The sequence below is a fragment of the Lipophrys pholis genome, assembly GCF_963383615.2.
Source record: "Lipophrys pholis genome assembly, chromosome: 9".
In the NCBI taxonomy this organism is placed as follows: domain Eukaryota; kingdom Metazoa; phylum Chordata; class Actinopteri; order Blenniiformes; family Blenniidae; genus Lipophrys; species Lipophrys pholis.
Window position 1 is genome coordinate 17118861 of NC_137639.1, and position 21348 is coordinate 17140208.

General features: G+C 41.3%; 2 protein-coding genes across 6 annotated transcripts; one reads left to right on the forward strand and one right to left on the reverse strand.

The window, feature by feature from the left end:
* Window positions 1-898: 898 nt before the first annotated feature.
* On the reverse strand, window positions 899-7319 carry etfb (electron transfer flavoprotein subunit beta). 2 transcript variants are annotated; one of them, XM_080471553.1, is made up of 7 exons: window positions 7035-7319; window positions 3745-3903; window positions 2928-3086; window positions 2755-2817; window positions 1998-2156; window positions 1638-1853; window positions 899-1109 (listed from the first exon to the last, which is right to left on the reverse strand). In XM_080471553.1, the coding sequence occupies exons 2-6, from the start codon at window positions 3847-3849 to the stop codon at window positions 1683-1685; spliced, it is 657 nt and encodes a 218-aa protein (XP_080327679.1). In that variant the 5' UTR covers window positions 3850-3903; window positions 7035-7319; the 3' UTR covers window positions 899-1109; window positions 1638-1682. The 2 variants fall into 2 exon arrangements, with proteins under 2 accessions (XP_080327679.1, XP_080327678.1); XM_080471552.1 differs by lacking the exon at window positions 7035-7319 and adding an exon at window positions 5715-5862.
* usf2l (upstream transcription factor 2, c-fos interacting-like) lies at window positions 7043-21122 on the forward strand. Of its 4 annotated transcripts, XM_080471548.1 has the most exons (11): window positions 7047-7284; window positions 7727-7767; window positions 8084-8178; window positions 9199-9318; window positions 10883-11036; window positions 15053-15140; window positions 16706-16744; window positions 18573-18631; window positions 18959-19053; window positions 19127-19270; window positions 20079-21122. In XM_080471548.1, exons 1-11 carry the CDS (start codon window positions 7250-7252, stop codon window positions 20166-20168), a joined length of 960 nt encoding a protein of 319 aa, XP_080327674.1. In that variant the 5' UTR covers window positions 7047-7249; the 3' UTR covers window positions 20169-21122. The 4 variants fall into 4 exon arrangements, with proteins under 4 accessions (XP_080327675.1, XP_080327674.1, XP_080327677.1 ...); XM_080471549.1 differs by lacking the exon at window positions 16706-16744 and having other exon boundaries at window positions 7043-7284; XM_080471550.1 differs by lacking the exons at window positions 7047-7284; window positions 7727-7767; window positions 8084-8178 and adding an exon at window positions 8954-9121.
* Window positions 21123-21348: the final 226 nt, after the last annotated feature.

The following is a 21348-nucleotide window of genomic DNA, read 5'->3' on the forward strand; positions in this document are numbered from 1 at the left end:
TCCCAGCACAGTGTCCAGAGCATGGAGGAGACACCAGGAGACGTGGAGGAGGGCGTAGGAGGGCAACAAGCCAGCAGCAGGACCGCTACTTCCTCCTTTCAACTGCAATATTTCATTAATTGAGATCGAGGATGTGTTCCCTTTATTTTTTTTGAGCAGTGTATGTTTGAGGTTGTGACTGGCGACTTGTCCAGCTGGAGTTGATTCCCGTTGATTCTAAATTGATAAAGCAACAAAGATGATGAGTGGGTGGAATTCTGTAAAGATGTTAAGAGGAAGGAATGTTCATGTGGCCATGATAAATCCAGAAATCAAACATACTTGATGTAATAAAACGACTCACAACTTCCTGAAAAATAAACCAACCCATGACCTCAAAATAACTAAAAGTATGTTTGACAAACTCTGTAAATTAAATAGTTTGTCACTTTTTGAAAGTCCAGTTAATACACACATTTTTAGAAGTAGAAATCTATAAATCTTCTCCCAGCCATATTTTAAAACATCTCGTCATGACTCGTCTGCAGAATGTAAAGATTGTCAAGGAAAAATAAAAACCACGAAACATGTTTTTAGGTATGAAAAAGACTGGCTTGCTTTATTGTCACGGTTACCGTCTGTACAATCAGAAGAATTGAGGCGCTTACGGCAAAATATAGATTAATGATAATGTTTTCCTCTCATACTGAGAAACACCGTCCAGTCAGTCCTAGCACCTCATAACTTTCCCACAAGTTAGCAGTCGTCATCACACTTATCTGGAAGGGTATAATCCTCTCCATCACATGTTTGGGTCCATATTTACAAATATCATTTACAAAAACTGCACCTCTTCACATGTGTGACATCAGACAAACGAGCTTCGACGGGGTTTCTGCGACACACATGAATCGACCCATGGTAAAGGTAGAAATGCGAAGACAGAGATGATGTTTTTTTTTTTTTTAGGAGTGGTGTGACTGCAGGACGGTGTTTCTCGGTACTCCTCCTGTCAGTACCTCGCCGCACATCATCAGGAGCCGCAGTCTCAAACGGAAGGATTAGACCAAGAACATAAGCCAGTCCTCCGGGCGTGCTTATGAGACGTGGGCCTGTTTTTCATTAGAGTCCTGCAAGGGGAGAAGAGAACGTAGATATGTGATCCAAGACAAGAGCCGCAATTAAAATCTTTAATTAGTTTTGCGTCCATCCTTACAAAAGCACATAATACCTCTTTGTCAAAGCAATTAATAGTATTTCTTGACAAAGGGAGATGTTGATACAATGGAGGATCAGAACGTTGAAAGCAAAAAAACTAAGTCTCCTCATGAGGAAAGTGTGCCGCACACATGAAAGCTGGATTCAGATTCAGTGACTAATTCATTTTTGTTTTTCCCATAAATTATTCAGGAAGACTCCAGATTGCCTTTCCAGAAAAACCTCAATAGATCCTTGAATACTCAATCTGGAAAAAAGTTAGGATTATGATACAATAATGATTTTCCCCACTAAGAACCGTTTTCATACTGTATTTGAGTAGAAACTGCACTATACTATTTATTACAAACACAATGTTCATTTCTCTCCACATTATTATCTTAAAGTATTTGGTTCTGAGTTGAATGTTTGACTGTTACTCTCCGCTGGTAAAAACTCACCGTTCTGCCAGATTCTGTGCTCCCCTGCTCAGGTCCTTGGAGCCTCTATACCATCCCAGCCTCCTTTAGTTTGCCCACCAGGTCCTGCACCGTCTCCACCTTCACTCCCGCCTCCCTCTGCGCGGGCTCGTCCACTCTCAACACCTCCACACGCGACGTGAGGTCCACCCCCAAGTCAGCCGGCTTCACGTTAGCGATCTTCTTCTTCTTGGCTTTCTGAAAAGGTTTTGTCGGGGTTTTATTGGGCTTCGCTCACATAAAGTTAACCGAGTTGCGGCAGCATATAAACTTTGGAAGCGGCGACACGGTCTTCGTGTTTGAATCTAGTTACGATTCTGACCCGAGCTCGTTGATACCTACCATGATGTTGGGCAGGGTGGCATATCTGGGGGTGTTGAGTCGAAGGTCTGCGGTCAATACTGCTGGTGAGCTGATCTTAACAGTTTCCAGGCCACCGTCAATTTCCCTCACCACCTTAATCTTGTCTCCTTCCAATGACACCTCTGAAGCAAAGGTACCCTGAAATCAGGAAAACACAGCTCACATTAATAACTGTTTGTGAAAAGAATCAAACCTTTTCCGTCTACACTACATGTCTCAGCAGATAATAATGGTGAGTTGTTTTTTAAAAGGTCATGAGACTGATGAAGTGCTCCCTCTGTTGGTTGACTTGGGTATATCTGATTTCAATCTAAAGAAACAATTCTAAAAGAAACTGTAGCAGTAACAATATGCAAGAAAGCTCTGCCAAGATGAGCAAATGATTAGACAATACATGCAAGACCTGAATTTACATGAACTGTGTTCAGTGAGGCACCACAGAAAGTGCTCCATCTGTTGGCTCAAATGCAGAGCATCACTTTATCTGTCAAAGCGGAGTGTGACCTGCTTTAACTGCAGCTCTTACCGACTCAAACCAGCTGCTGCAGACCTCGATAAGAGTGTCGACAAGAGCTTACGAGTCTGCTAAAGCGACACTGCTATCAGGAGGAGTACAACCCAGAAAGGAACTGATAAAGTTCGACTGGCACGGAAAAGCAAGGTCATTTGAGGTCAAATGTGTATTTGCCTAAGGAACAATCCTATTAGAAATAACTGCGTTCCACTTCTAACTCACCTGAGGCCAGTCGAGTAGAGCTGCCGTCATCTGGCCCGTCTGATTGCAGTCGTCATCGATGGCCTAGGCAAGCAACACATGTCAAAAATAGAAAGTAACAGCAGAGCGAGTATTCATTCAGTTTATGAGAAGACAAAATGGAGACACGAAGCAAAACAATTTGCATATTTCACCTGCTTTCCGAGGATGATGAGCTGAGCGTCCTCTTTTTTGGCCAAAGCAGCAAAGATCTTGGAGACCTGCAGTGGCCCCAGAGTGGCGTAGTCTTTTCCTGACACCTCCACATGAATGCCCCGGTCAGCCCCCATGGCAAGGGCGGTGCGGATGGTCTCCTGAGTGACGGAGAAATGTAGAAAAATAAGATATCTTGGGTGAAGAAGTAAAGTAACCACAAAAAGTAAGGATATCTATGGTTGATACATTATCTTGTTGTCGTAACCACGCCTTTTTGGTAATAAATCTTGTAGCATTTAATGCTGTATTCTTTCTGTAAATAAGACATTGCTTAAAAATGTAGCATCATATGATTAACTGCTAAGAAGCATTGCAATATCAAAGGAATAATCTATCAAATACAATCCTTTTAATTATCATATAAGTCTAACCATCTGGACCTGCATTACATGTTGTTTCATCTGTTTACATTATTTCAAAACAATGTTACTTTATTCATTATTAGCTGGGCTCAATACATGCACAACAGTATTCATGAGCATTTTAACCACTTGTAAAACACGATAGTGCAAGGCATGACGGATCATTTAAAAATGATTTACTTCCCACATCTATTACATAGTGATAATTGCCACGAGCACCACTCACCGACAGCATAATTCTGCTACAATACTCAAGTTGGAGTTCACTGGAAAACTAGTAAATCTTTAAGCTACTCGAAACAACGCCTCCAAAAACAGGCAAGCTGCCAGACTACACTCTCCAGAACATTGGTTAACAAGACAGGGTTGCTGAGTCGGCCTCTGTTTCTCCCACCTGTGCCTGCTGCGGCCCACAGCTGACAGCCACAACCTCCTTAATGAGCTTTTTCTCCTTCAGCTTGACCGCTTCCTCCACAGCGATCTCACAGAAGGGGTTCATTGAGTGTTTAACGCCATCCGTCACCACGCCACTGTTGTCCGGCTTTACACGGATCTGCGGAGGAACAAAACAGCAGGACAGAGTCACCACAGGGCTGATATAATAACTGCCAGACACGCTGCAGACGCTTCCATATTAGATGTTTAACAGCACCCAGCGATGCATGTTCAAACAGGAGCTCCGTACCTGCCTTTTCTACTGGATTGTATTTCTTTACCATATAAATGAACTTCTAAATGTATCAAATGTGCACACAGTTACAACTCATCCCACTTCAGTCGATGAGTCACAAGGAAAACATTTCTTTTGACTGAGGTCGGGCCCTGTGCTGACAAGTATAGCTTGTAAATACCAAAGTGTAAAAAAACAGATGCATTTTTATAGAATCGGAATTTAACAAATGAGCCAGTGATAAACACTCAGCTCAGAATTTCACCAATTGTATTTCAAGTAAGCGCGTCACAAAACTCTAATTAATAAAAAAATGCAAAAGTAAACATAACTCTTGGACCCCATAATCACAGCCAGAAAATACTTAAACATGGATTTTAAAGAGAAATACATGAGATTTTAAAGTGTTTATATACAGAGGATGCAGTGCCAGTACAGTGTAATTTGGCCTATACAGAATACTTACTGTGATAGTATGTATTATTGCAATAGTACTAATATATTAATAACATAATCAAAGAGCCAAATAACCAAATTAAGTCATCAGTAGAACCAAATCTGAGATAACAAATCAAAGTAAGTAGTTTTAGAACACACAATTACAGCCATATGCACTTTCCTCTGATGTGTTACATTATCATTTGTCTAATACATTAGCCTTCGCTGCTTAACACTACAAAGCCTGGATAATGAATCATGCCACTGCACTTATTCACAATGTAGTAGCAATATAAGAAAATTCTGATTTTGGATAATCTAACAGAAAAATTTAAAAATTATAATAATGGGTCTCACGAGATCTTCCATCATTTCATTTATAATAGAGCAGCCCTTCAAACACATCGGTGGTGAAAGTAATGGATAAAAACTCACAAAATGGTCAAATTAAATCCCTACTTCACGCCTACATTTGTGAATAAAACACATTTCCATTATGCAATGATTCATAATTGTTGTCTGCACTGTAAAAGTTTTATAAATATGCCTTGAATCACATGCCTGACATTAACAATTCACTTTTGCAAGTTAACTCAAATCTTTTTTTAATCAACAGCAGCTTTGTGTGCGAATGAGTACAACTTAAACAATGAAACAGTAGTTGTATGTGAATACAATCTTCCGTTCTTTCCACCTCTGTGCACCCAAGTGATTCATTTGTAACTATTTATGTCAATAATTGTCAGTATCAAACTAAGTAAGACGTGTCAGTCCTGATCACTGAATCAGTGTTCAGATTCTGCTGTGAGCAGCTCCTGCTGTTACATGAAGAATCTGCCAATGCTCAGCGACACAGCTGTGCCTCGTCTCTTCAAAATGCTCACAGGGCCATACAACACTGCCTCAGATGATAGTTTAAGGTTAAATGAAAGGTCCAGAGATTAAGCCAAGGGAGGACCTACTACTTCTCCAGCCAGGCATGTTACACAACCAGATAACAATAGCCAGACAAAGCAGTTCAGGTGATTAAAATAAATTTATGTCAGAAGCAATAATCTGAGTAATTGACAATGGTAGCAAGTGAAATTAGTTGTAGACTGTAAAGATATATTGATCAGTGGAGTTTCTCTCATGGACCCAGCCGACGCTAGCTGGCTAACACAGCTAGCACAGTGTAGAAAGTCAAGTGAAATGAAGAGGGGAAAGATCGTCCTAAAATGTAAACGAGCTAATGACAAAAACTTGCAGGGTATTACCTTAACTGCGTAGTCAATGACACGTTTAACTCCGACGAGAACACGGCCAGACATGGTAGCTGAAACGTTTAACTACAATTGACAGAAAACGTTACACTATCTCCGCAATGAACCTTCACCCAAGGAGAGGTCGGACTCATTTCAGGGTGACACCAGACGGGACCGCCTCTCGTTTCAGCCAATCAGACAACAAGTTTATCTGGCGCTGTGTCTTCTGATTGGCTGGAACGCGCAGGAGCTGGTTGTTAAGATCAACAAGAAAATAGTCAATGTCGCAGATGCATCAACTGCAAAGAAGATAAAACTCGTTTTGACTTTTTTTTTTACAAGTCTTTATATCTCTCACTATTACACTTTAATATATAATTTAGTAAAACTGCCCAAAACGAGTAAATTACAATAAATCGTAAGAAAAACAAAGTGGTGTTTCTCCTATCTATGTCGCAAATAAAACACAAAGTTCCGCTTGATGTGGGGCAAAGTTCATGGCATTCAGTACAGCAGCATCGGGATGGTCCAGTCACTTATTAATATTTAGTACTTGATAAGCATCGTATATCCAGTATAAACATTCAAGAAAATTGACAACTATATTTTATAAATTGACAGGCTTTTTCAACTGTTTCAAAAAAGTGTTTGTTCTGTCCTGGGAAGGTGTTTGTACAGTACAACTTCATCCAGGCTACATATTGGAAACATTTCTCTGCACATTACACAATGATCAAAAGTATCAAGAACTACATTCTCAGCTAGAGTAAATTCTTGAACCTTAAAACCTCAAATAAAATCTATAAAATGACATCTAATACGGTTTTCATGTCCAGTAGAAAAATGCAAGTGTGAATGCTGAAGCTGAATGAGGCTGAACTGTAATGCCGATGAAGCTGAAGGAAGTGTAAATACTTTGTATGGGACATTATTCGTAGTTTTGATATTTGAACGGTTCAAATTGGTCAAAGATTGTAGGAGATATAGGAAAGAAGTCATAAGAATAGTAATAACAACAACAACAACAACAACAACAATAATAATAATAATAATAATAATAATAATAATAATAATAATAATAATAATAATAATAATAATAATGAGACCCTTTAGGAATGTAATTTGGATTCACATTGAAACTTTCTATCTGCACTTGTGGGTAATACGTTTATTATAAGCAAGCAAAATCAGGCTTATATCTACAATTATATTTTGATTGCTTGACGCCTCTTGAAGACCGGAGTTTGGAGGTGTTGATCCCGGTCATAAGTGAGTCTAAAGCCGGCTGCTGATCGCAGATAGATCTGCTGCAGATGAAGCGGAGTCAGTCACCTCGGTTCACCCAGCGGAGGCAGCAGCAGCAGAAGCAGAAGCAGCAGCAGCAGCAGCAGCAGCAGCGACTCCGGCCTCCATTTTAACTCCCACACCGAGCCAGACCTCACGTGTCCTGGGCTGTCTCTCTCACATGACCCGAGTGTTTGTTCCCGTGATCAGCACTTCCATCTCCCTCCGTGACACGCCGAAGATCACTTTTTATTGTGACCCCGATGGATATGCTCGAACAGAGCCTGGACACCGCAAGGTAACCGACACTCGGTAAAATGGCTCACCGACAGCAGCTAGCATCGGTGTGCTATTTCTCAATGCTACTTAACGACGCGAACAGGCCCGACCTTTAACGAAAAAATAATTTAATCCTAAAACTGAACTAAAGTTATAGGGGAAAAGTGGAGGGCTTTGGTGGCTGGCTGTATCCCGAGAAATAAACATTATATTATAACGAGGTTACCGATAGCTTTCGCGAGCAAATACAACACAAATAAACTGTCAGATACGAGAAGTAATCCCGAGGACAGCAGCAATATCGTGTTTTAATGCGGTGGCGTGACTCGACTTCTTTTTGCACGAGTTTGCCATCAACAGAGGTAGTTTAGGTTCACAGTCTTTATGTGTTTTAATGGGGAATGTCAGCCAGTTGCTAACATCGCAAACCTGAGTGATTTGTGTGCGTTTTCCCTTTGCAGCCAAGAAAAACAAGAAGAAGAGGTTGTCCAGATATCTGAAGGTAATGTCTCAATCCACCAAACTGCCACGGACCATATCTTTCATGTGTGTATTTTGTCAAGAAGTTTATGTAAACGGGTCAGGTTTTGTAGAAGTAAAAGGATTTGTTTTGCTCCACGAGAGGCGTGACAAGCTGCAGCGTGTAACATGTTTCCTGCAGCTTCTTTCCATCCTTCACTGCTTGGAGTTCTGATTCGTTTGCACACAAGACAACAGAGAGACACATGCAGCATGCATCTGGCTCTGTTTGATCACTGCAATGTAATGCATTAGAAGCATGTTCCCCGTCCTGATGACTTTTCTCCTGTGTTTTCCAGAAGAGCAGCCATCTGTTACAATAGCCAGTGTTCCGCAGGCTGCAACATTTCGGGACAATAACATACAATATCAGCTCCGCACAGAGGGCGGGCAGGTAAGTACCTATTGCATCGAAAGTGTGCCACTTCTGACAACTGTTGCTTGTTTATTGCACTTCTCCGAGAGACTCTTAAGTGCTTTTGATAGCATACCACAACAGGCCGGGGCATTTTGGGACAAATGGCTTACAAATTAGTATGGATGTCAGACTGTTTGAATGTCCACGGGGTATTTGTGCAGAGATAATTAGCGGTTGACATCCAGCCGAACAAAGTTAGAGATAACATGATTATCAAATCAAATCAAACTACATTTATATAGCACTTTCCATATAAAAAAAAAAACTGTTGCAGTGCAAAGTGCTTCACATACAATAAAAAAGGGAATAACTTTTTTTTTCATTATTCAGAGCGCTCTGTGATTTAGGCTTTGAAATACCAGTTTTCATGTATTTTCTGCAGTTTCTTCAAATCCCTGCCTTTTAACAACGTGAGACGGATCACAATTATGAAATGACCACAGAGAGAGAGTGTGTGTGTGTGTTTTTCTTTTTCTTTTCCCTAAATAATGTGTGGGGTCGGTGATGAACAGTGGGTGAATGTGAAGAACTAGAAAAATGAGTCTTGACATTCACCTTGGTTAATCCTTATTTGGGTAACTCGCACTGCAGGGAGGTAATTCAGTGGTCCATGTGTTTCATTTGGGGTAAACAGGGCGATCATGTGATTCTGGCCTGGTCCAGGATTGGCATGGGGCTGCTGTCACATGTCAGTCAGGCGGCGAGTCACATGATAGCGGGATACAAATACTGATTCTTGGAACAAACAAGCTCATTTTCTTTTCCTTGCGTTTAAAATTGAATCAGGCACATTCTGATGCATAAACGTATTGTTTGTGAGGGTAGGATCAATGCAGAAACTGAGGTTTGGACTGTAGTGGCAGGTTACTGGGCTCGGCTGAACTGAGCATCAGATATGATAAACAAATCTGCAAGACAGGTAAGGTCTGCTGCACCAACACCTGCTGCAGGATCTTCTCGCTTCCCCGTGTTGACCCGTCTTCTTCCACTCCGTAGCTCACATATCAAGTCGTTCAGGTCAATGACCAGCACCTCGACGTGAGAAATGAAGCAGGGGGAGCTGTAAGTGTCGTCTCCACCTCCGCATTTGCTGGTGCTCCTCAGGCTGTGGCTCAGGTAAGAAAATCTTTAACTGCACGACAAGAGATGAAGGTTATTAACAATTTGTAAAGCATTTTCAGCATTTTGTTCCACCAGAAGAAATAATTGGTGCATTTTTTTTTTTTTAAGTTGTTGCTTGTTGCATCTTCCACAATTGCACAGTAACACAGCATATCCTGTGTGAGTGTGAGAGACTCTGTGAGCAGATTGTCAAAACTGGTTTAATGAGCTGAATATAGTCTTATAGAATTGAGATGCTTTTCTCTGCTCCGACCTGCTGTTAACCTACTGTCCACTCTGAGCTGGTACATTAGACAGTTAAACAAGGTGCTCGTTTCTCAAATAGCAAATCATTGTGTTCCAACAATTATATACTGTCTGTTATAAAAGACATGATGTCTGACCATTAAGCACAATTCTAGGGACGTTTGTCATCCAGTGTATTTTTCTTCTGAAGAACCTTTTGGTTGAAATGTCTAAAATAAATTAGTCGAGGTTCTTTTTAAACTCTCTCAGCCATACTATCAGAAGAATCTTTAAGAAATGTATCCTGTTTGCTTAATAAACAAGTACAGTCAGTAATATGCACTTAACTGCCATATTGAGAGCATATAATAATCAATAACATTCTTTTTGTTGTTGGTGAAACGAGAAAGATGATTAGCTGGAGTGTTTCTGTGATTGTATTTATTAACTCATTCATGCGTGTATTTATAATAATGTATCACTTTATGAGTCTGTCAATGAAACATAAACTATATCCTTCATATCACATGGACATATTTCTATTGGCATTCATAACTGATTTTCTTCTGTACATTTATACTCATTTTGATTCACAAATAGTTATCTTTATATCACTGTAGATGGGTGAAGCTGGGCAGCTGTTGATAGCTGTTGATGGTATGTTCATATTAATGCATTTGTTAGTTTTTGTATTGTATCTGGGCATAATTTTTCTAAGTTTTGAATTAATCAGATTGAGTTTTCCTTCTTAATACTTCTTTATTTGTTTACTTTTCAATCTTAATTATGGTTGACTGACTTTTTTTTTTATTTCACTCATTCGAAATAAAGATGTGGATCAATCAAATCATAGATTTGTGCTGTTGTGATTAAAGCTGCAGGTGTAGTTAATTCCTCTCAGCTGACGGAGCAGCACAAACAATGACTCCTGTACAATGTCTGCCAGATGCGAGTGGTATTAAGATACACTTGGAGTGTTGTTCACACAAAGAGATTTCAGTTATTGTTGTGCCAGCTTGGTGCAAAACAGATTTTTGGTTGAAATATGTAGGGTTTTTTTTTTTTTCCCCCTGCAAGAAAAGATGAAATTTGTTTTTCATTGCCTGTGTACTGATGCATTCACTGACCTTGCTGTTATCCCCACTAACAAGATCACCGCTACTTATTTTCCTCCCTTTATCCCAGCTGTCAAACGGTGCTGCGTCTTGCTTGGGGGTCCAAAGTGTATAGCAGGATTGAGTTTGACAGAGAATGAGGTGTGCGTTTACCTGCTGTGACTGCTCCATTGCTACTTGTTCATGCCTCTCCTCTGTCTCCCTCTTATCTGTCACAGGCTGTGATCCAAAACCCTTTCAGTAATGGAGGAAGCCCAGCGGGAGAAGCAGTGGGAGGGGAGACCCGCTTCGCTTACTTCCCCGCAACCGCGGTGAGCGACGGGACCGTGTCTGTGCAGGCCGCCACAGACCCCACACTCACGCAGGCAGGGGGTGAGTCAGTTCCTCAAGACTTAATTTGGGCGGAAGCTTATCGTGGCGCTACAGGGCTAATTTGGCCATTACTATCAAGAGACGAGCAGGACTTTTGAGAAGTGCTTGAAAGAGAGAACAGCTTTTTTTTTTTTTCTTCCCCCCCCACTTGTTGTAAATGAACCATGATCCCCTCAGCTTTGACCGGTAGGAGAGAAACCAGACCAACAGTGCACAAGAGAGACACGTGGCCATCTTTTCTAATTACGGTGACCGATGGATTGTGAAAGGAGTGGGCACAGTTTTCACCAACATAACCTCCATGTTTAATTGACTCAATAGACATTGCTTTATTAAGTTTGACTGGTGATTATATATATTTTTTTATATAAAAGGTTCTTGGGTTGTTTTTTTTCTAAGTATAATGTCAGAAATTATTTGACCGTGACAAAAAACAAAAACAAACCTGCTTTCCAGTCAAAAATCATCACAGGCCAAGTTATCTACACTGTTTGTTTTTAAGTGTTGTTTATTTCATGTCACATGCCCTCCCACTCTGCTTCTCCTCCTCTCAACTGCCCCAAGCCATTGTCTGGTTGTGCGAAGTTTCCTTGACGTTTCATGGTGCTTGTCCAAAGAAGACTGGTTAGATTGTCTCCTTCCTGATGTGATGGAGGCTCTCACGGCTAAGTTGACCTGTTTGAGTTTCCTCCATCAGAAACAAACAGCTTCTTGTTAATTTGCAATATATATATATATATATAAACAGATTTGGATTTAGGAAGCACATTATTACTGATGGCAGTGGGTGGAATTCATTTATTTCATAATTTAATAAATCGCTGTCTGAAAACAATGACAATCTGCAGAGTTTCCTGTAGGAGAGTGCAGCGCCTGACCAGCAGTTATTGTTGGAGCCTGTAATTCATCACCTGATGTTTTTCTGCTGCTGCATGTGGGGTTTTTTGTAGATTTTTGATTTTTTTTTTCCCCTGTCGTTTTGGCCCATATATGAAGTCTGAAAAACCACAAAAACTGACATCCAACCGAAGCTGTACCTGCTTTTCAAAACTGAAATCTTAGCGGCTTTCCTGTCAAGTTTAGAACTTTGGTTTTCTCTAACAGTCACATTCGTAGGAGGTTGATGAGTCTATCTACATTAGGAAACAGTAGTATCTCCATGTGTGTGTGAATGTGTTTGGTGATTGTCTGAACCTTCATTCATCCTGAGAGGGCCTGGGGACCCTGTTTGATGACAGCTGAATGGGATCAGCTGCAGCGCCCCACAACCCTGAGTTGGATAAAGCGCTTTGGAAGATAAATGATGTGTCTGATGGTGTGGGTGAATAAATGCAATATCTCAAATACACTACTTTTATTGCAAACCTTACAGAGAGTTGTGCTCCCAACCCTTAACAGTCAGAGGAAAGTGTTTTGTTCTAAATGGAACTTTCAACATTGAATTTCTCACATTTTATGGGAGTAAAGTCACAATCTGTTGTCTGGTCTCAGACATCTAATCCAGTTCCCCTGAATTATTTAACGGTCATCATGCGTTGAGGTTTGGACACTTCAAACGCACCATGTGAACACCCTGCATGGAGCTGCACAGATGGCGAACTTGCTGCTCCTGCTCTACTAAATGTGCTGATCATGCTTTGCTAAAAGGCATTAAAACATGGCAGAGAAGATCCACGGGGGATCTTTCTTGTTTAGATGTCACAATAAACCCCATTACGGAGAAGACGCCAATGATTTAACCACATTTTGCCCAATTTCACACTATTCCATGTTCTATGGTCTTATCCAAATCTACAATCCTGTTAGAGTTTTCTGCGTCATGCAAGTCCAAGGTGCCATATGCACATATGTTTGCTCTGTTTAAAACATAGCTGTAGGAGATGGTCCATATGTCATCGTTTGCCAGGTGGAAGTAGACCTGGGAGTGAAGACACATGGAGTTTACTGCACACAACAGGTGCCGCCACCTTGATGCTGTTGGAGTTGGAGACAATTTAACCGAATTACAGATAAAAACAACAACATCTATGAAGTGTACATTCTGATTAAAAAAAAAAAAAAATAAATTCAATAAAAAATTATACAAACAAAGAAATGCTCACACACAGCTAATGTAGTCTGGGATCACTGATGAACAGTTATGGCTGCTTGTTTGTGAAATACCAGCACATGACACTTAAAAATAACTGAACGCCTTTAACCACATAGTCACTCATTTAATAAGCCGATTTCTACGTTCATTAATTTCAGCCTGACGAAGCTGCTTTTTTAACCTTGAGCTGAATTGGGGGCTTCAAGTATACTCCCGAGAAGACCAACCGCAGTCATGTGTTACACAAGGTCATGTTGTGCTTCACTTCTTCTTCTTCTCCCCCCCCCCCCCCCATCATCAGTCGTCTTTGATGCATTTCATCCTAGCTGATTACTGAGGACTGACATGGCTTGTCAAGCTCATGCAGCAACACATCTACACACTCTGCATCACATGACACACACCCTCAGAGGCCAGACATCCTCAAGGCCGTGTCAGTTGACACACCGCGGTCATAACTCGTCTGATAGACTCTTCTAGATGCCGCTTCAAAAGTAAGATCCAATTGAGAGCAGAGAGTGCCGGCAGTTTGGTGTGAGAGGCAGAGCACTTGTGTGTCGAGCATCTTACAAGACATTAAAATGTTGCTGTGCTCAGTGAAAACATCTGCAGTCTGCTCCAGAAGCAGATTAGAGAGTTCTTTCGTCAAAAACAACTTACAAATACACGTTTTTGTTGTGTGTTTTGTATTGGTTGTTATGAATCCCGGATCCTGTTTTGATGAGATGTTGGGTCCAAACAGTACTTTGTGAATACACAATTATTAAACAGTTTCAGATTAAACGGAAAAGAAACAAAGTTTTCTTGTTTGAAGCAATTAGGAAAAATCATGCCAACACTTGCGTTGAGTCAACAGAGAGCATATGAAACGGTAGCTGTGATGACACGGACTAAAGATTATCCGATTTTAAAATCTCCTCCTGTAAACACTTCTGATTATATTAGCCCGATCCAACTGAATCTCAGTTGGTGTCACCCTATATTGTCTGATCAGAGTCCGTTTAAATGACACCTTGGATTGTATCCCACCGTTGGAGCTTTTTACACATGTATACTGTAATATTACCAGGTGGTACTTCACACACAACCAAACTGCTCTGAAACATTAAAAGGCTTAAATATCGTCCTGGTCATAATCTGAAAATGCAGAATGTTTCAAATGGCCTGAACAATGGGGTCAGTTTAACTCCGTGTTATTGTAAATGGGATAATGGGCTCCCTCAATCAGGAGGAAATCAAACAGATTGACAAAAAGTGACCAGCTGAGATGCTCAGCGGAAATAAGGCTGGCTACGAAATGAGCAGTGTAGCTGTGTGTGACAGTTGACACAGTGCCGCAGTGCGCCCTCAGTTTATGTGATTTCACAGTAAATAAAAGCGAGAACATCTGAAGCTCCAAGCTAATTTCCTGTCTTGTTACCTTCTGATCTCAGCTATTTGTTGATTCAGAGGCTGCAGACGGAGCCGGGATGAGTTAATGAGGATGAGCAGTTGGAAAATGTCAGCAAAACTCTCGATGTGAGGATCTTCATTTGAATGGAGTGGAATAGAAATTAGAAATAGAAAAGAATGCGGTTGTATTTGGGATTCTTGTGTATTTGAGATTCAATCAGTTTTCTGTTTTGTCGACTTTTTGACCTGCTGCTTCTACATAATCTGATCGTATCCCTATGATACAGTGCAAACTGGAAAAAGCTGTGCCTGCATGACTTGGAGAGTAATTTGAGTAGTCAGTGTTTATATTGATTATTTTGAAAGTCGCCGGGCCGGGAAAATGACTTTAGGTTACTCCTCTGTTTGCAATTCAACTCCACACAAGACCATTGAAACTCTGTTCAGATTGAAAGATTTTATGAGTATTTTTATGGTGAATATCATCTTTCTTCCCTGATTACTAAATATGCCTCTGACCTGTCATCCATAGGCCAGTTTTATGTGATGATGACCCCTCCCGATGTCATTCAGACAGGCACACAGCGAACCATCGCCCCGCGCACACAGTCCTACCCTGCGTAAGTATCGGCTCTTGTCATTTCCTACAAGATCTTGACGTCGTACTGTAAGGCGCATTTATTATTCTTTTAAACAAACCAGTTCTGGTGAAAGCCTATTATTTTTACTGTGTGAATGTCACTTTGTAATGATTTATTGGGTTTATATCTAAGTAACTTCAAGTTGGAAGAAAAGTTGACGGTTCGGCTACTAAATGTCTTAGATTTGTGTATATCGAAGTGCTCGTCCTCTCTCATGTCAAGTCCTGTGATATAAGCCAACTACTTGTTAGAGATATGTCCTTGTTTCCTGTTACTGAATGTGGCCAGACCACTTTATGACGTCCAAACCTTTTTGAGCTATTATGATTATGTGGCTCAAATTCTGCATTTCTGCTGCTGCTGTGTTTTTGTTGACGTTTTTCTTTTTTCTTTTTTAACTTAAGAATGTTTTTTTTCTGCCCAGGGAAGCTTTTGTGCTGCTTTGAGTTCTCTGCGATGATTGATTTTAAGGATCCTTGTTCCCCCCCCCCCCCCCCCCACATAATGGTTTGGCTCCCCCGCCCCCACCTTCTCCTCCGAAACCCTATCCTATGTTGTTTATCTCTGAAATTCACAACATGCATCATCATTATCATGCATCAAAAGGGACCCGTCTCAGACTCTCTCCAACTGTTAGCCACATGCTGGTGATTGCTGTTATTAAGATGATCAGCGGGCTCACCTGCGCAAAGAGTTTGTCATTTTAATTTGCACGATAGCAGACGGGCTCTGGCCCTCTACAGATACAGACGAGGAATTAATTCAGTCAATGCCAAAAGCTCCTCAGCACACGAGCTACCGAGAGAGGCTGAGACATGCAGTGTCTCGGACTGTCGTATAACTAATAACCTCCTTGTTTGGTTAAACACTCATTTGCCTGCTTGGTCACTAAAAACAAGCACATGACCTGTTATCAAATTGAGTTAACTCTAATCGTAAGTGAATATTCCTCTTTTTCTTTTTTTTTTGCCCAAGGCTTCTACTTAACCTCTAAGTGGTTGATTGTCATTCAGCCCATTCTCCTATAAGGAGCGACTACTAATAGTTGTTTTACACACGAACGCAAAATACATTGTGACAATTGTAAGGATCATATAAAACAAAAAAAAAACTAATGGGCTCATCACACTATTAGTAGTACATGATCATACATTGTTTGACACTTCAGGTTTACAAATCGACTGCTTTTGTGCTTCTGTCATTTAAAAGAACCACCAGATGCGAGTTTCTTTGTCGCAGATTTAAAGAAGTTTGGCAGCAGCTTGATAGTCACAGCATCAGCAGATATATTTACAGTCGAGAGTAAAGAGCAGCCTTTGTTGTAGCGTATGTCTGCGTTTCTGATGAAAGTGAATTGTTTTTGTCATCTCTCAGAATGCCTATCTGAAAAATGTTTGTTTCTATTTATTTCCTCTCGCATGAATAATTTATGATTGTCAGTGTCGGAGTTATATTTAAGTGTAAACTAATAAACTTTATCCTTGACATGTGAACAAAGTGAATTAAACCCCCACCCCCCCCTTCACCCTATCTGCTGTTTGCAGAGATGAAAACGAGCTGCCGCAGCATGAAGGTTTAAACTGGTGAGGACAGTTTCCACATTTCACCCACACTCCCTTCTTTTTTCTTTTTTTTTGTAAGCAAATGAACTAATCGAATTAGATCACAAGAAGAGAAGATGCCTCCCCCCCCTGCTCTCTTCGCCGCCTTCCTCTTCCCATAAATCCCCAGTGATTTCTCCTGCTCTTCATGTGCGATGCACCGATAACGTGTTTCTTCAGTGTTGACCCTGATCCATTGTTGTTAGCTGTACTTGTGGCAAATGTATTTTCCTATTAGGAAACCTAGAAAGTGAGTCATTGTTCTCCATCTGGAAACAAATGGCCCGCAACGCACTTTTCATTTTAGCATAAGTGTCAAAGTGTCCTCTGTTGTAGTTGTTTTGAGTTTTGTTCTCATTTAGCCCGAAGTTGGCGATAAAGCCATTTGCTCTGTGTTTGAAGTGTTTTGATGCGCTCCTGGAAAATTTTGAGACGGCTGAAGCATTTGTCAGTTTCATGATCTCTCCTCTGCATAGCCATTTGCAGCTCACAGGCTCATCTGTGTTCAGTCATTCATTGGGAGAATATAAAACACAAACTGCAGTCCTTTGTGTAACCTTGTGCACTTTAGTGATTCACTGTCTGTTCCTCGGCTTGGTGATATCAATGGTAATACTGTAACGGACGAGAAGAATGTTGAAAAGATGCATTTTTTTTTTTCTTTAACAGATCAATATGACACTAGACAAACTTTTTATTACGTCAACGCTTGAAAATGTTACGGCTAACGTCCTTCAGATGTTCTGCCATTAACTCTCAGGAGCACTTAGATGAGGCCTGTGTCCACGTGTCCTCTGTATCGTGAAAGTAGTGGGGAAAAGAGATTTCTCCTGGTCTGTACATTTAGTTATTCATACAGTCACCCACATTTTTTTTTTTTTTTACACTTTGCCTAAGAGTACAGCTGGGCTGAATCCATTATGCTGCTGAAATCCCATTAAGATGCGTTGAGATACAAGAGACGCTGTCGTTTGGCTTAGTGGACTATCTCAAATGAAGCCATCAGCCGTCGAGTTGTGTTGATGGGACATAAATGATTTACTGTGGAATGAAGATGCGTTGTAGTGGGACAGACGAGGTCCGAGAATGACCTGACGTGTTGTTCACTAACTTAATGTAAAGTATTAAGTTATTAAGTATGAAGAGTATTTTCCCCCAGAAAGAGTCGTTGTTTCTTTTCTTTCGTGACACGTTTGTCTATTCTATTAGTGAGGTACAGGCATGGGTGCGATATATAGTAGTCGCCTGCGATTACACGTTAATGGCATTATTGGTCTATTCACACTATGCTGGGTTAGTTAAAGTCTCACTGTCATGTCTCAGGGACTTAATTAACAGAATCCTAAGGGAAGATAAGGAGACAGTTGTGTCATTAGGCGTCCGCCCAAACTACGTTAGGCAGCATCTGGTTTTCCACACTGTTGTAATTTTACAGCATGATAAAGCAGTTCTTCCCCTCCGGGCCCCTCACCTGGGACGAGGACAGCCAATAAGACTAAGAACATTGGCCCGGTCTCAAGTGTTTTCCAGTCCAGGTAGTCCAGCCTGAGGCCATGAGCCGGGCTTCTCATGTGGCCTCATGTGGCTTTGCCTCCTTCCATGTCTTTACTACACAACCTTAGAGCCTCATTCTAAACAGCAGTTGCAATGAGCTTGAGTTCAAAGATAAAGTGGGGAGATTGGGTTTTATTAGGCACAGGATTAGGTGAATTTGGGGGATTGGATTGGATTTGTGCCTGATTGCATGGTACTCAAAGATGAGAGATCCGGTCAGGTATAAAAAGTGTTTTATTTTTCCATCTATCTGCAGGAAAATGGATGGACCCAGAACACCAAGAGATGAAAGGAGGAGAGCGCAACATAATGAAGGTGGGTAATTAGTTGTGATTGTGGCCTTTGATTTCACCAGACATAATAGTGTGGTGCCTAAATGGAGCCTGTTTATTGTTGAAGGAAAAATCACCAATCCCTGTCAAACATTCTCTTAATAACATAGTAGTTTACCATATGTGTATTCAGGCTGACCACTAGAGGTCACTGTGGAGCTATCAAACTCAGGCAGTCGTATTGGTATCTGTACCGAGCTCAAGGGATAGTGAAATATGTATTTTTAAACATTTGATCTCTCAATGTAAGAAAGAAACGCATGTATCCACTATAAAATCATTTCTGATCTATTATTTCTCATTACATCAGTTGAAAGGCGACGACGAGACAAGATCAACAACTGGATTGTCACGCTCTCCAAGATCATCCCAGACTGCAATATGGACAGCACTAAGACAGGAGCAGTAAGCAGACTTCTTCTTGATTGTTACTATGTGTTTCCATTTCGATCACTAACTTCTGTACCATTTGACCAAGTCGATGTCGACCCAGAGCAAAGGAGGCATCCTTTCCAAAGCTTGTGACTACATCCGCGAGCTGAGGCAGAGCAACCAGCGACTGCAGGAGAGCCTCAAGGAAGTGGAAAGGATACAAGTAGACAACGAGTTGTGCAGGCAGCAGGTATGAAAATCAGTCGGCGCTTTATGAATGATAATTCAAAATCACACTTTTAAGCAGGTTGGGCATAGCAGATAAATACACTTTCACATAATAAGGCAGTCATATTGTGCTGCATATGTGGCTGTGAAGATTGCCACCACTGCATTGAATAGATTAGTTTGCTTTATAGTGCATTGCAGCATTCTTTCACTTAAGTCTGAGAAGCATGAAATCCACCTCGCCCCATACGCGTCTCCATTTCTCCAAAACAGAGCCCCGGGGACCCGGGGCTGTATAGCTGATCATCACAGCCTGACAAAGACGATCAAAGAGTTTGCACTCAAATAATGAGAAGTGTTACCTGAAATCAGTGCTCTGAGAGACTGTGGGAATATTATACACAGGAGTTGTGTGAGAACTAAGTGCATGCTAATGCACTCAAAGTATTGTGAAATCTTGCAGCTCTGAGGCTTCCACGTCTCTCTCCTGAATCCCGGGCCTGCTAGGCAAAATATTCTCATTCTGATGCTCAAAGCTCAATACCCTTCCTTTAGTCTCTCAGTGTGAATTTAGGATTCACCCAAGGGAAGTGTAGCGGAGATGACATACCTCTAGATTTGATAATCCAGTTGGTTGTGGACAGGGTTGTCTTTGAACACACCACTCCCTAATCCCATGGATTGCACAGCGCTGTGTATACATTACAGTCAGCCGGCGCTCGCAGTCCTCAAATGGAAAAAGTTTGTTTCTGTAAACTTCCAGCAGTATTTGGCTGTCACGGGGATGAGGATGTCGATGATGAGATTTTGCCTCGTTCTTTGTTCTAAAGATTGAGGAGCTCAAGAACGAGAACGCGTTGCTCCGAGCGCAGCTCCAGCAGCACGGCATCGAGATGGTCGGAGAGACGCCGCCGCAGTGAAGGAGGCGGGCGGGCCAGGGTGGAGCGTCGCTAACTCGGACATGCACCCGACACGGTGGGAACCAAGGCAAGATGATGGAAGAAAGACTTGTGGAGGAGCACTCCTTTCACAGTGAACACATCCCTTTTTCCCGGGTTCACAGGCTGCAAACCCTTCACCAGCCCCGTGTGGCTGCACTTGACTGTTCCAATTCCATCGAGAAAAACCACCAACTCAGTAGAAACATGCTTCAAGAGAGAGAAAGAAAAAAATAAATAAAAAAAAAAGCCCACTTGACTCCATCGAAGGGCTTTCACTAGCACTAGCTCGAGCGAGTACCTCTACTGAACTCCTGTGTTTTGTATTTATGTAGCTCTCACGGACACTGATGTTTGTCGTGTCATGTTCCCTGCCAGTGTATTTCACCCCACATTTATTAATTCTGACTTAGTTCATGCTTTTATTCGGTTTGTGTTTATGAGTTCTGTTTTAATATGTTGTTTTTAGCTCCTTTTTAATTTATTAGTCCGCTTGCTGAGGGAAGCCTCGACGGAGACCAGTTACGTTAAAACCTGTGCACCCCAGAGGAAAAGGGGGGGGGGGATGGATTTATAAATGTGAGAAGATCAAAGAATGCAAAAACATGATGGAAATAATGTGACCCACATAGCCTAACCAGACCCAAAGACAGACGAGGAGCGTCGAACGCCAGTGCTTCTGGGCTGATTTCTGTAAACATCTTTATTGAAACATTATATGTGTCCGAATGTTTGAGCCAATTATCTCTGGGAATCAACAATCAATAGCTCAATAACTCCTACTTGCCCCTTTGTCATATTAATTACCATGAATTGTGTACAATCAAGACGCCTGATTTGATGAAAGAAGAGGTGTACTTGAATTGTTGGGCATTTGCTATCAGAGGTAAAAAAAAAAAACAACAACCCGTCTCCACATGTCATCCGTATCATGATGCTGTGCAAATGTCCAAACTGTTCAAATTGTATTTGTGTACAGATTGAAATACAAACATTGCGTGTTGCATTGTGGGTCACTTATGAGTGTGCAAGAAATTCAAATTTTTTGGGGGGGGGGGCAAAATTCCATTCAGGTGCTGCGAGTTTCATTTTCATCTTTTGTTCAGGTGTGATTTACCGGTGCGTCCTCAGTGCGCGTGTGAATCATCCTCACATTTCATTT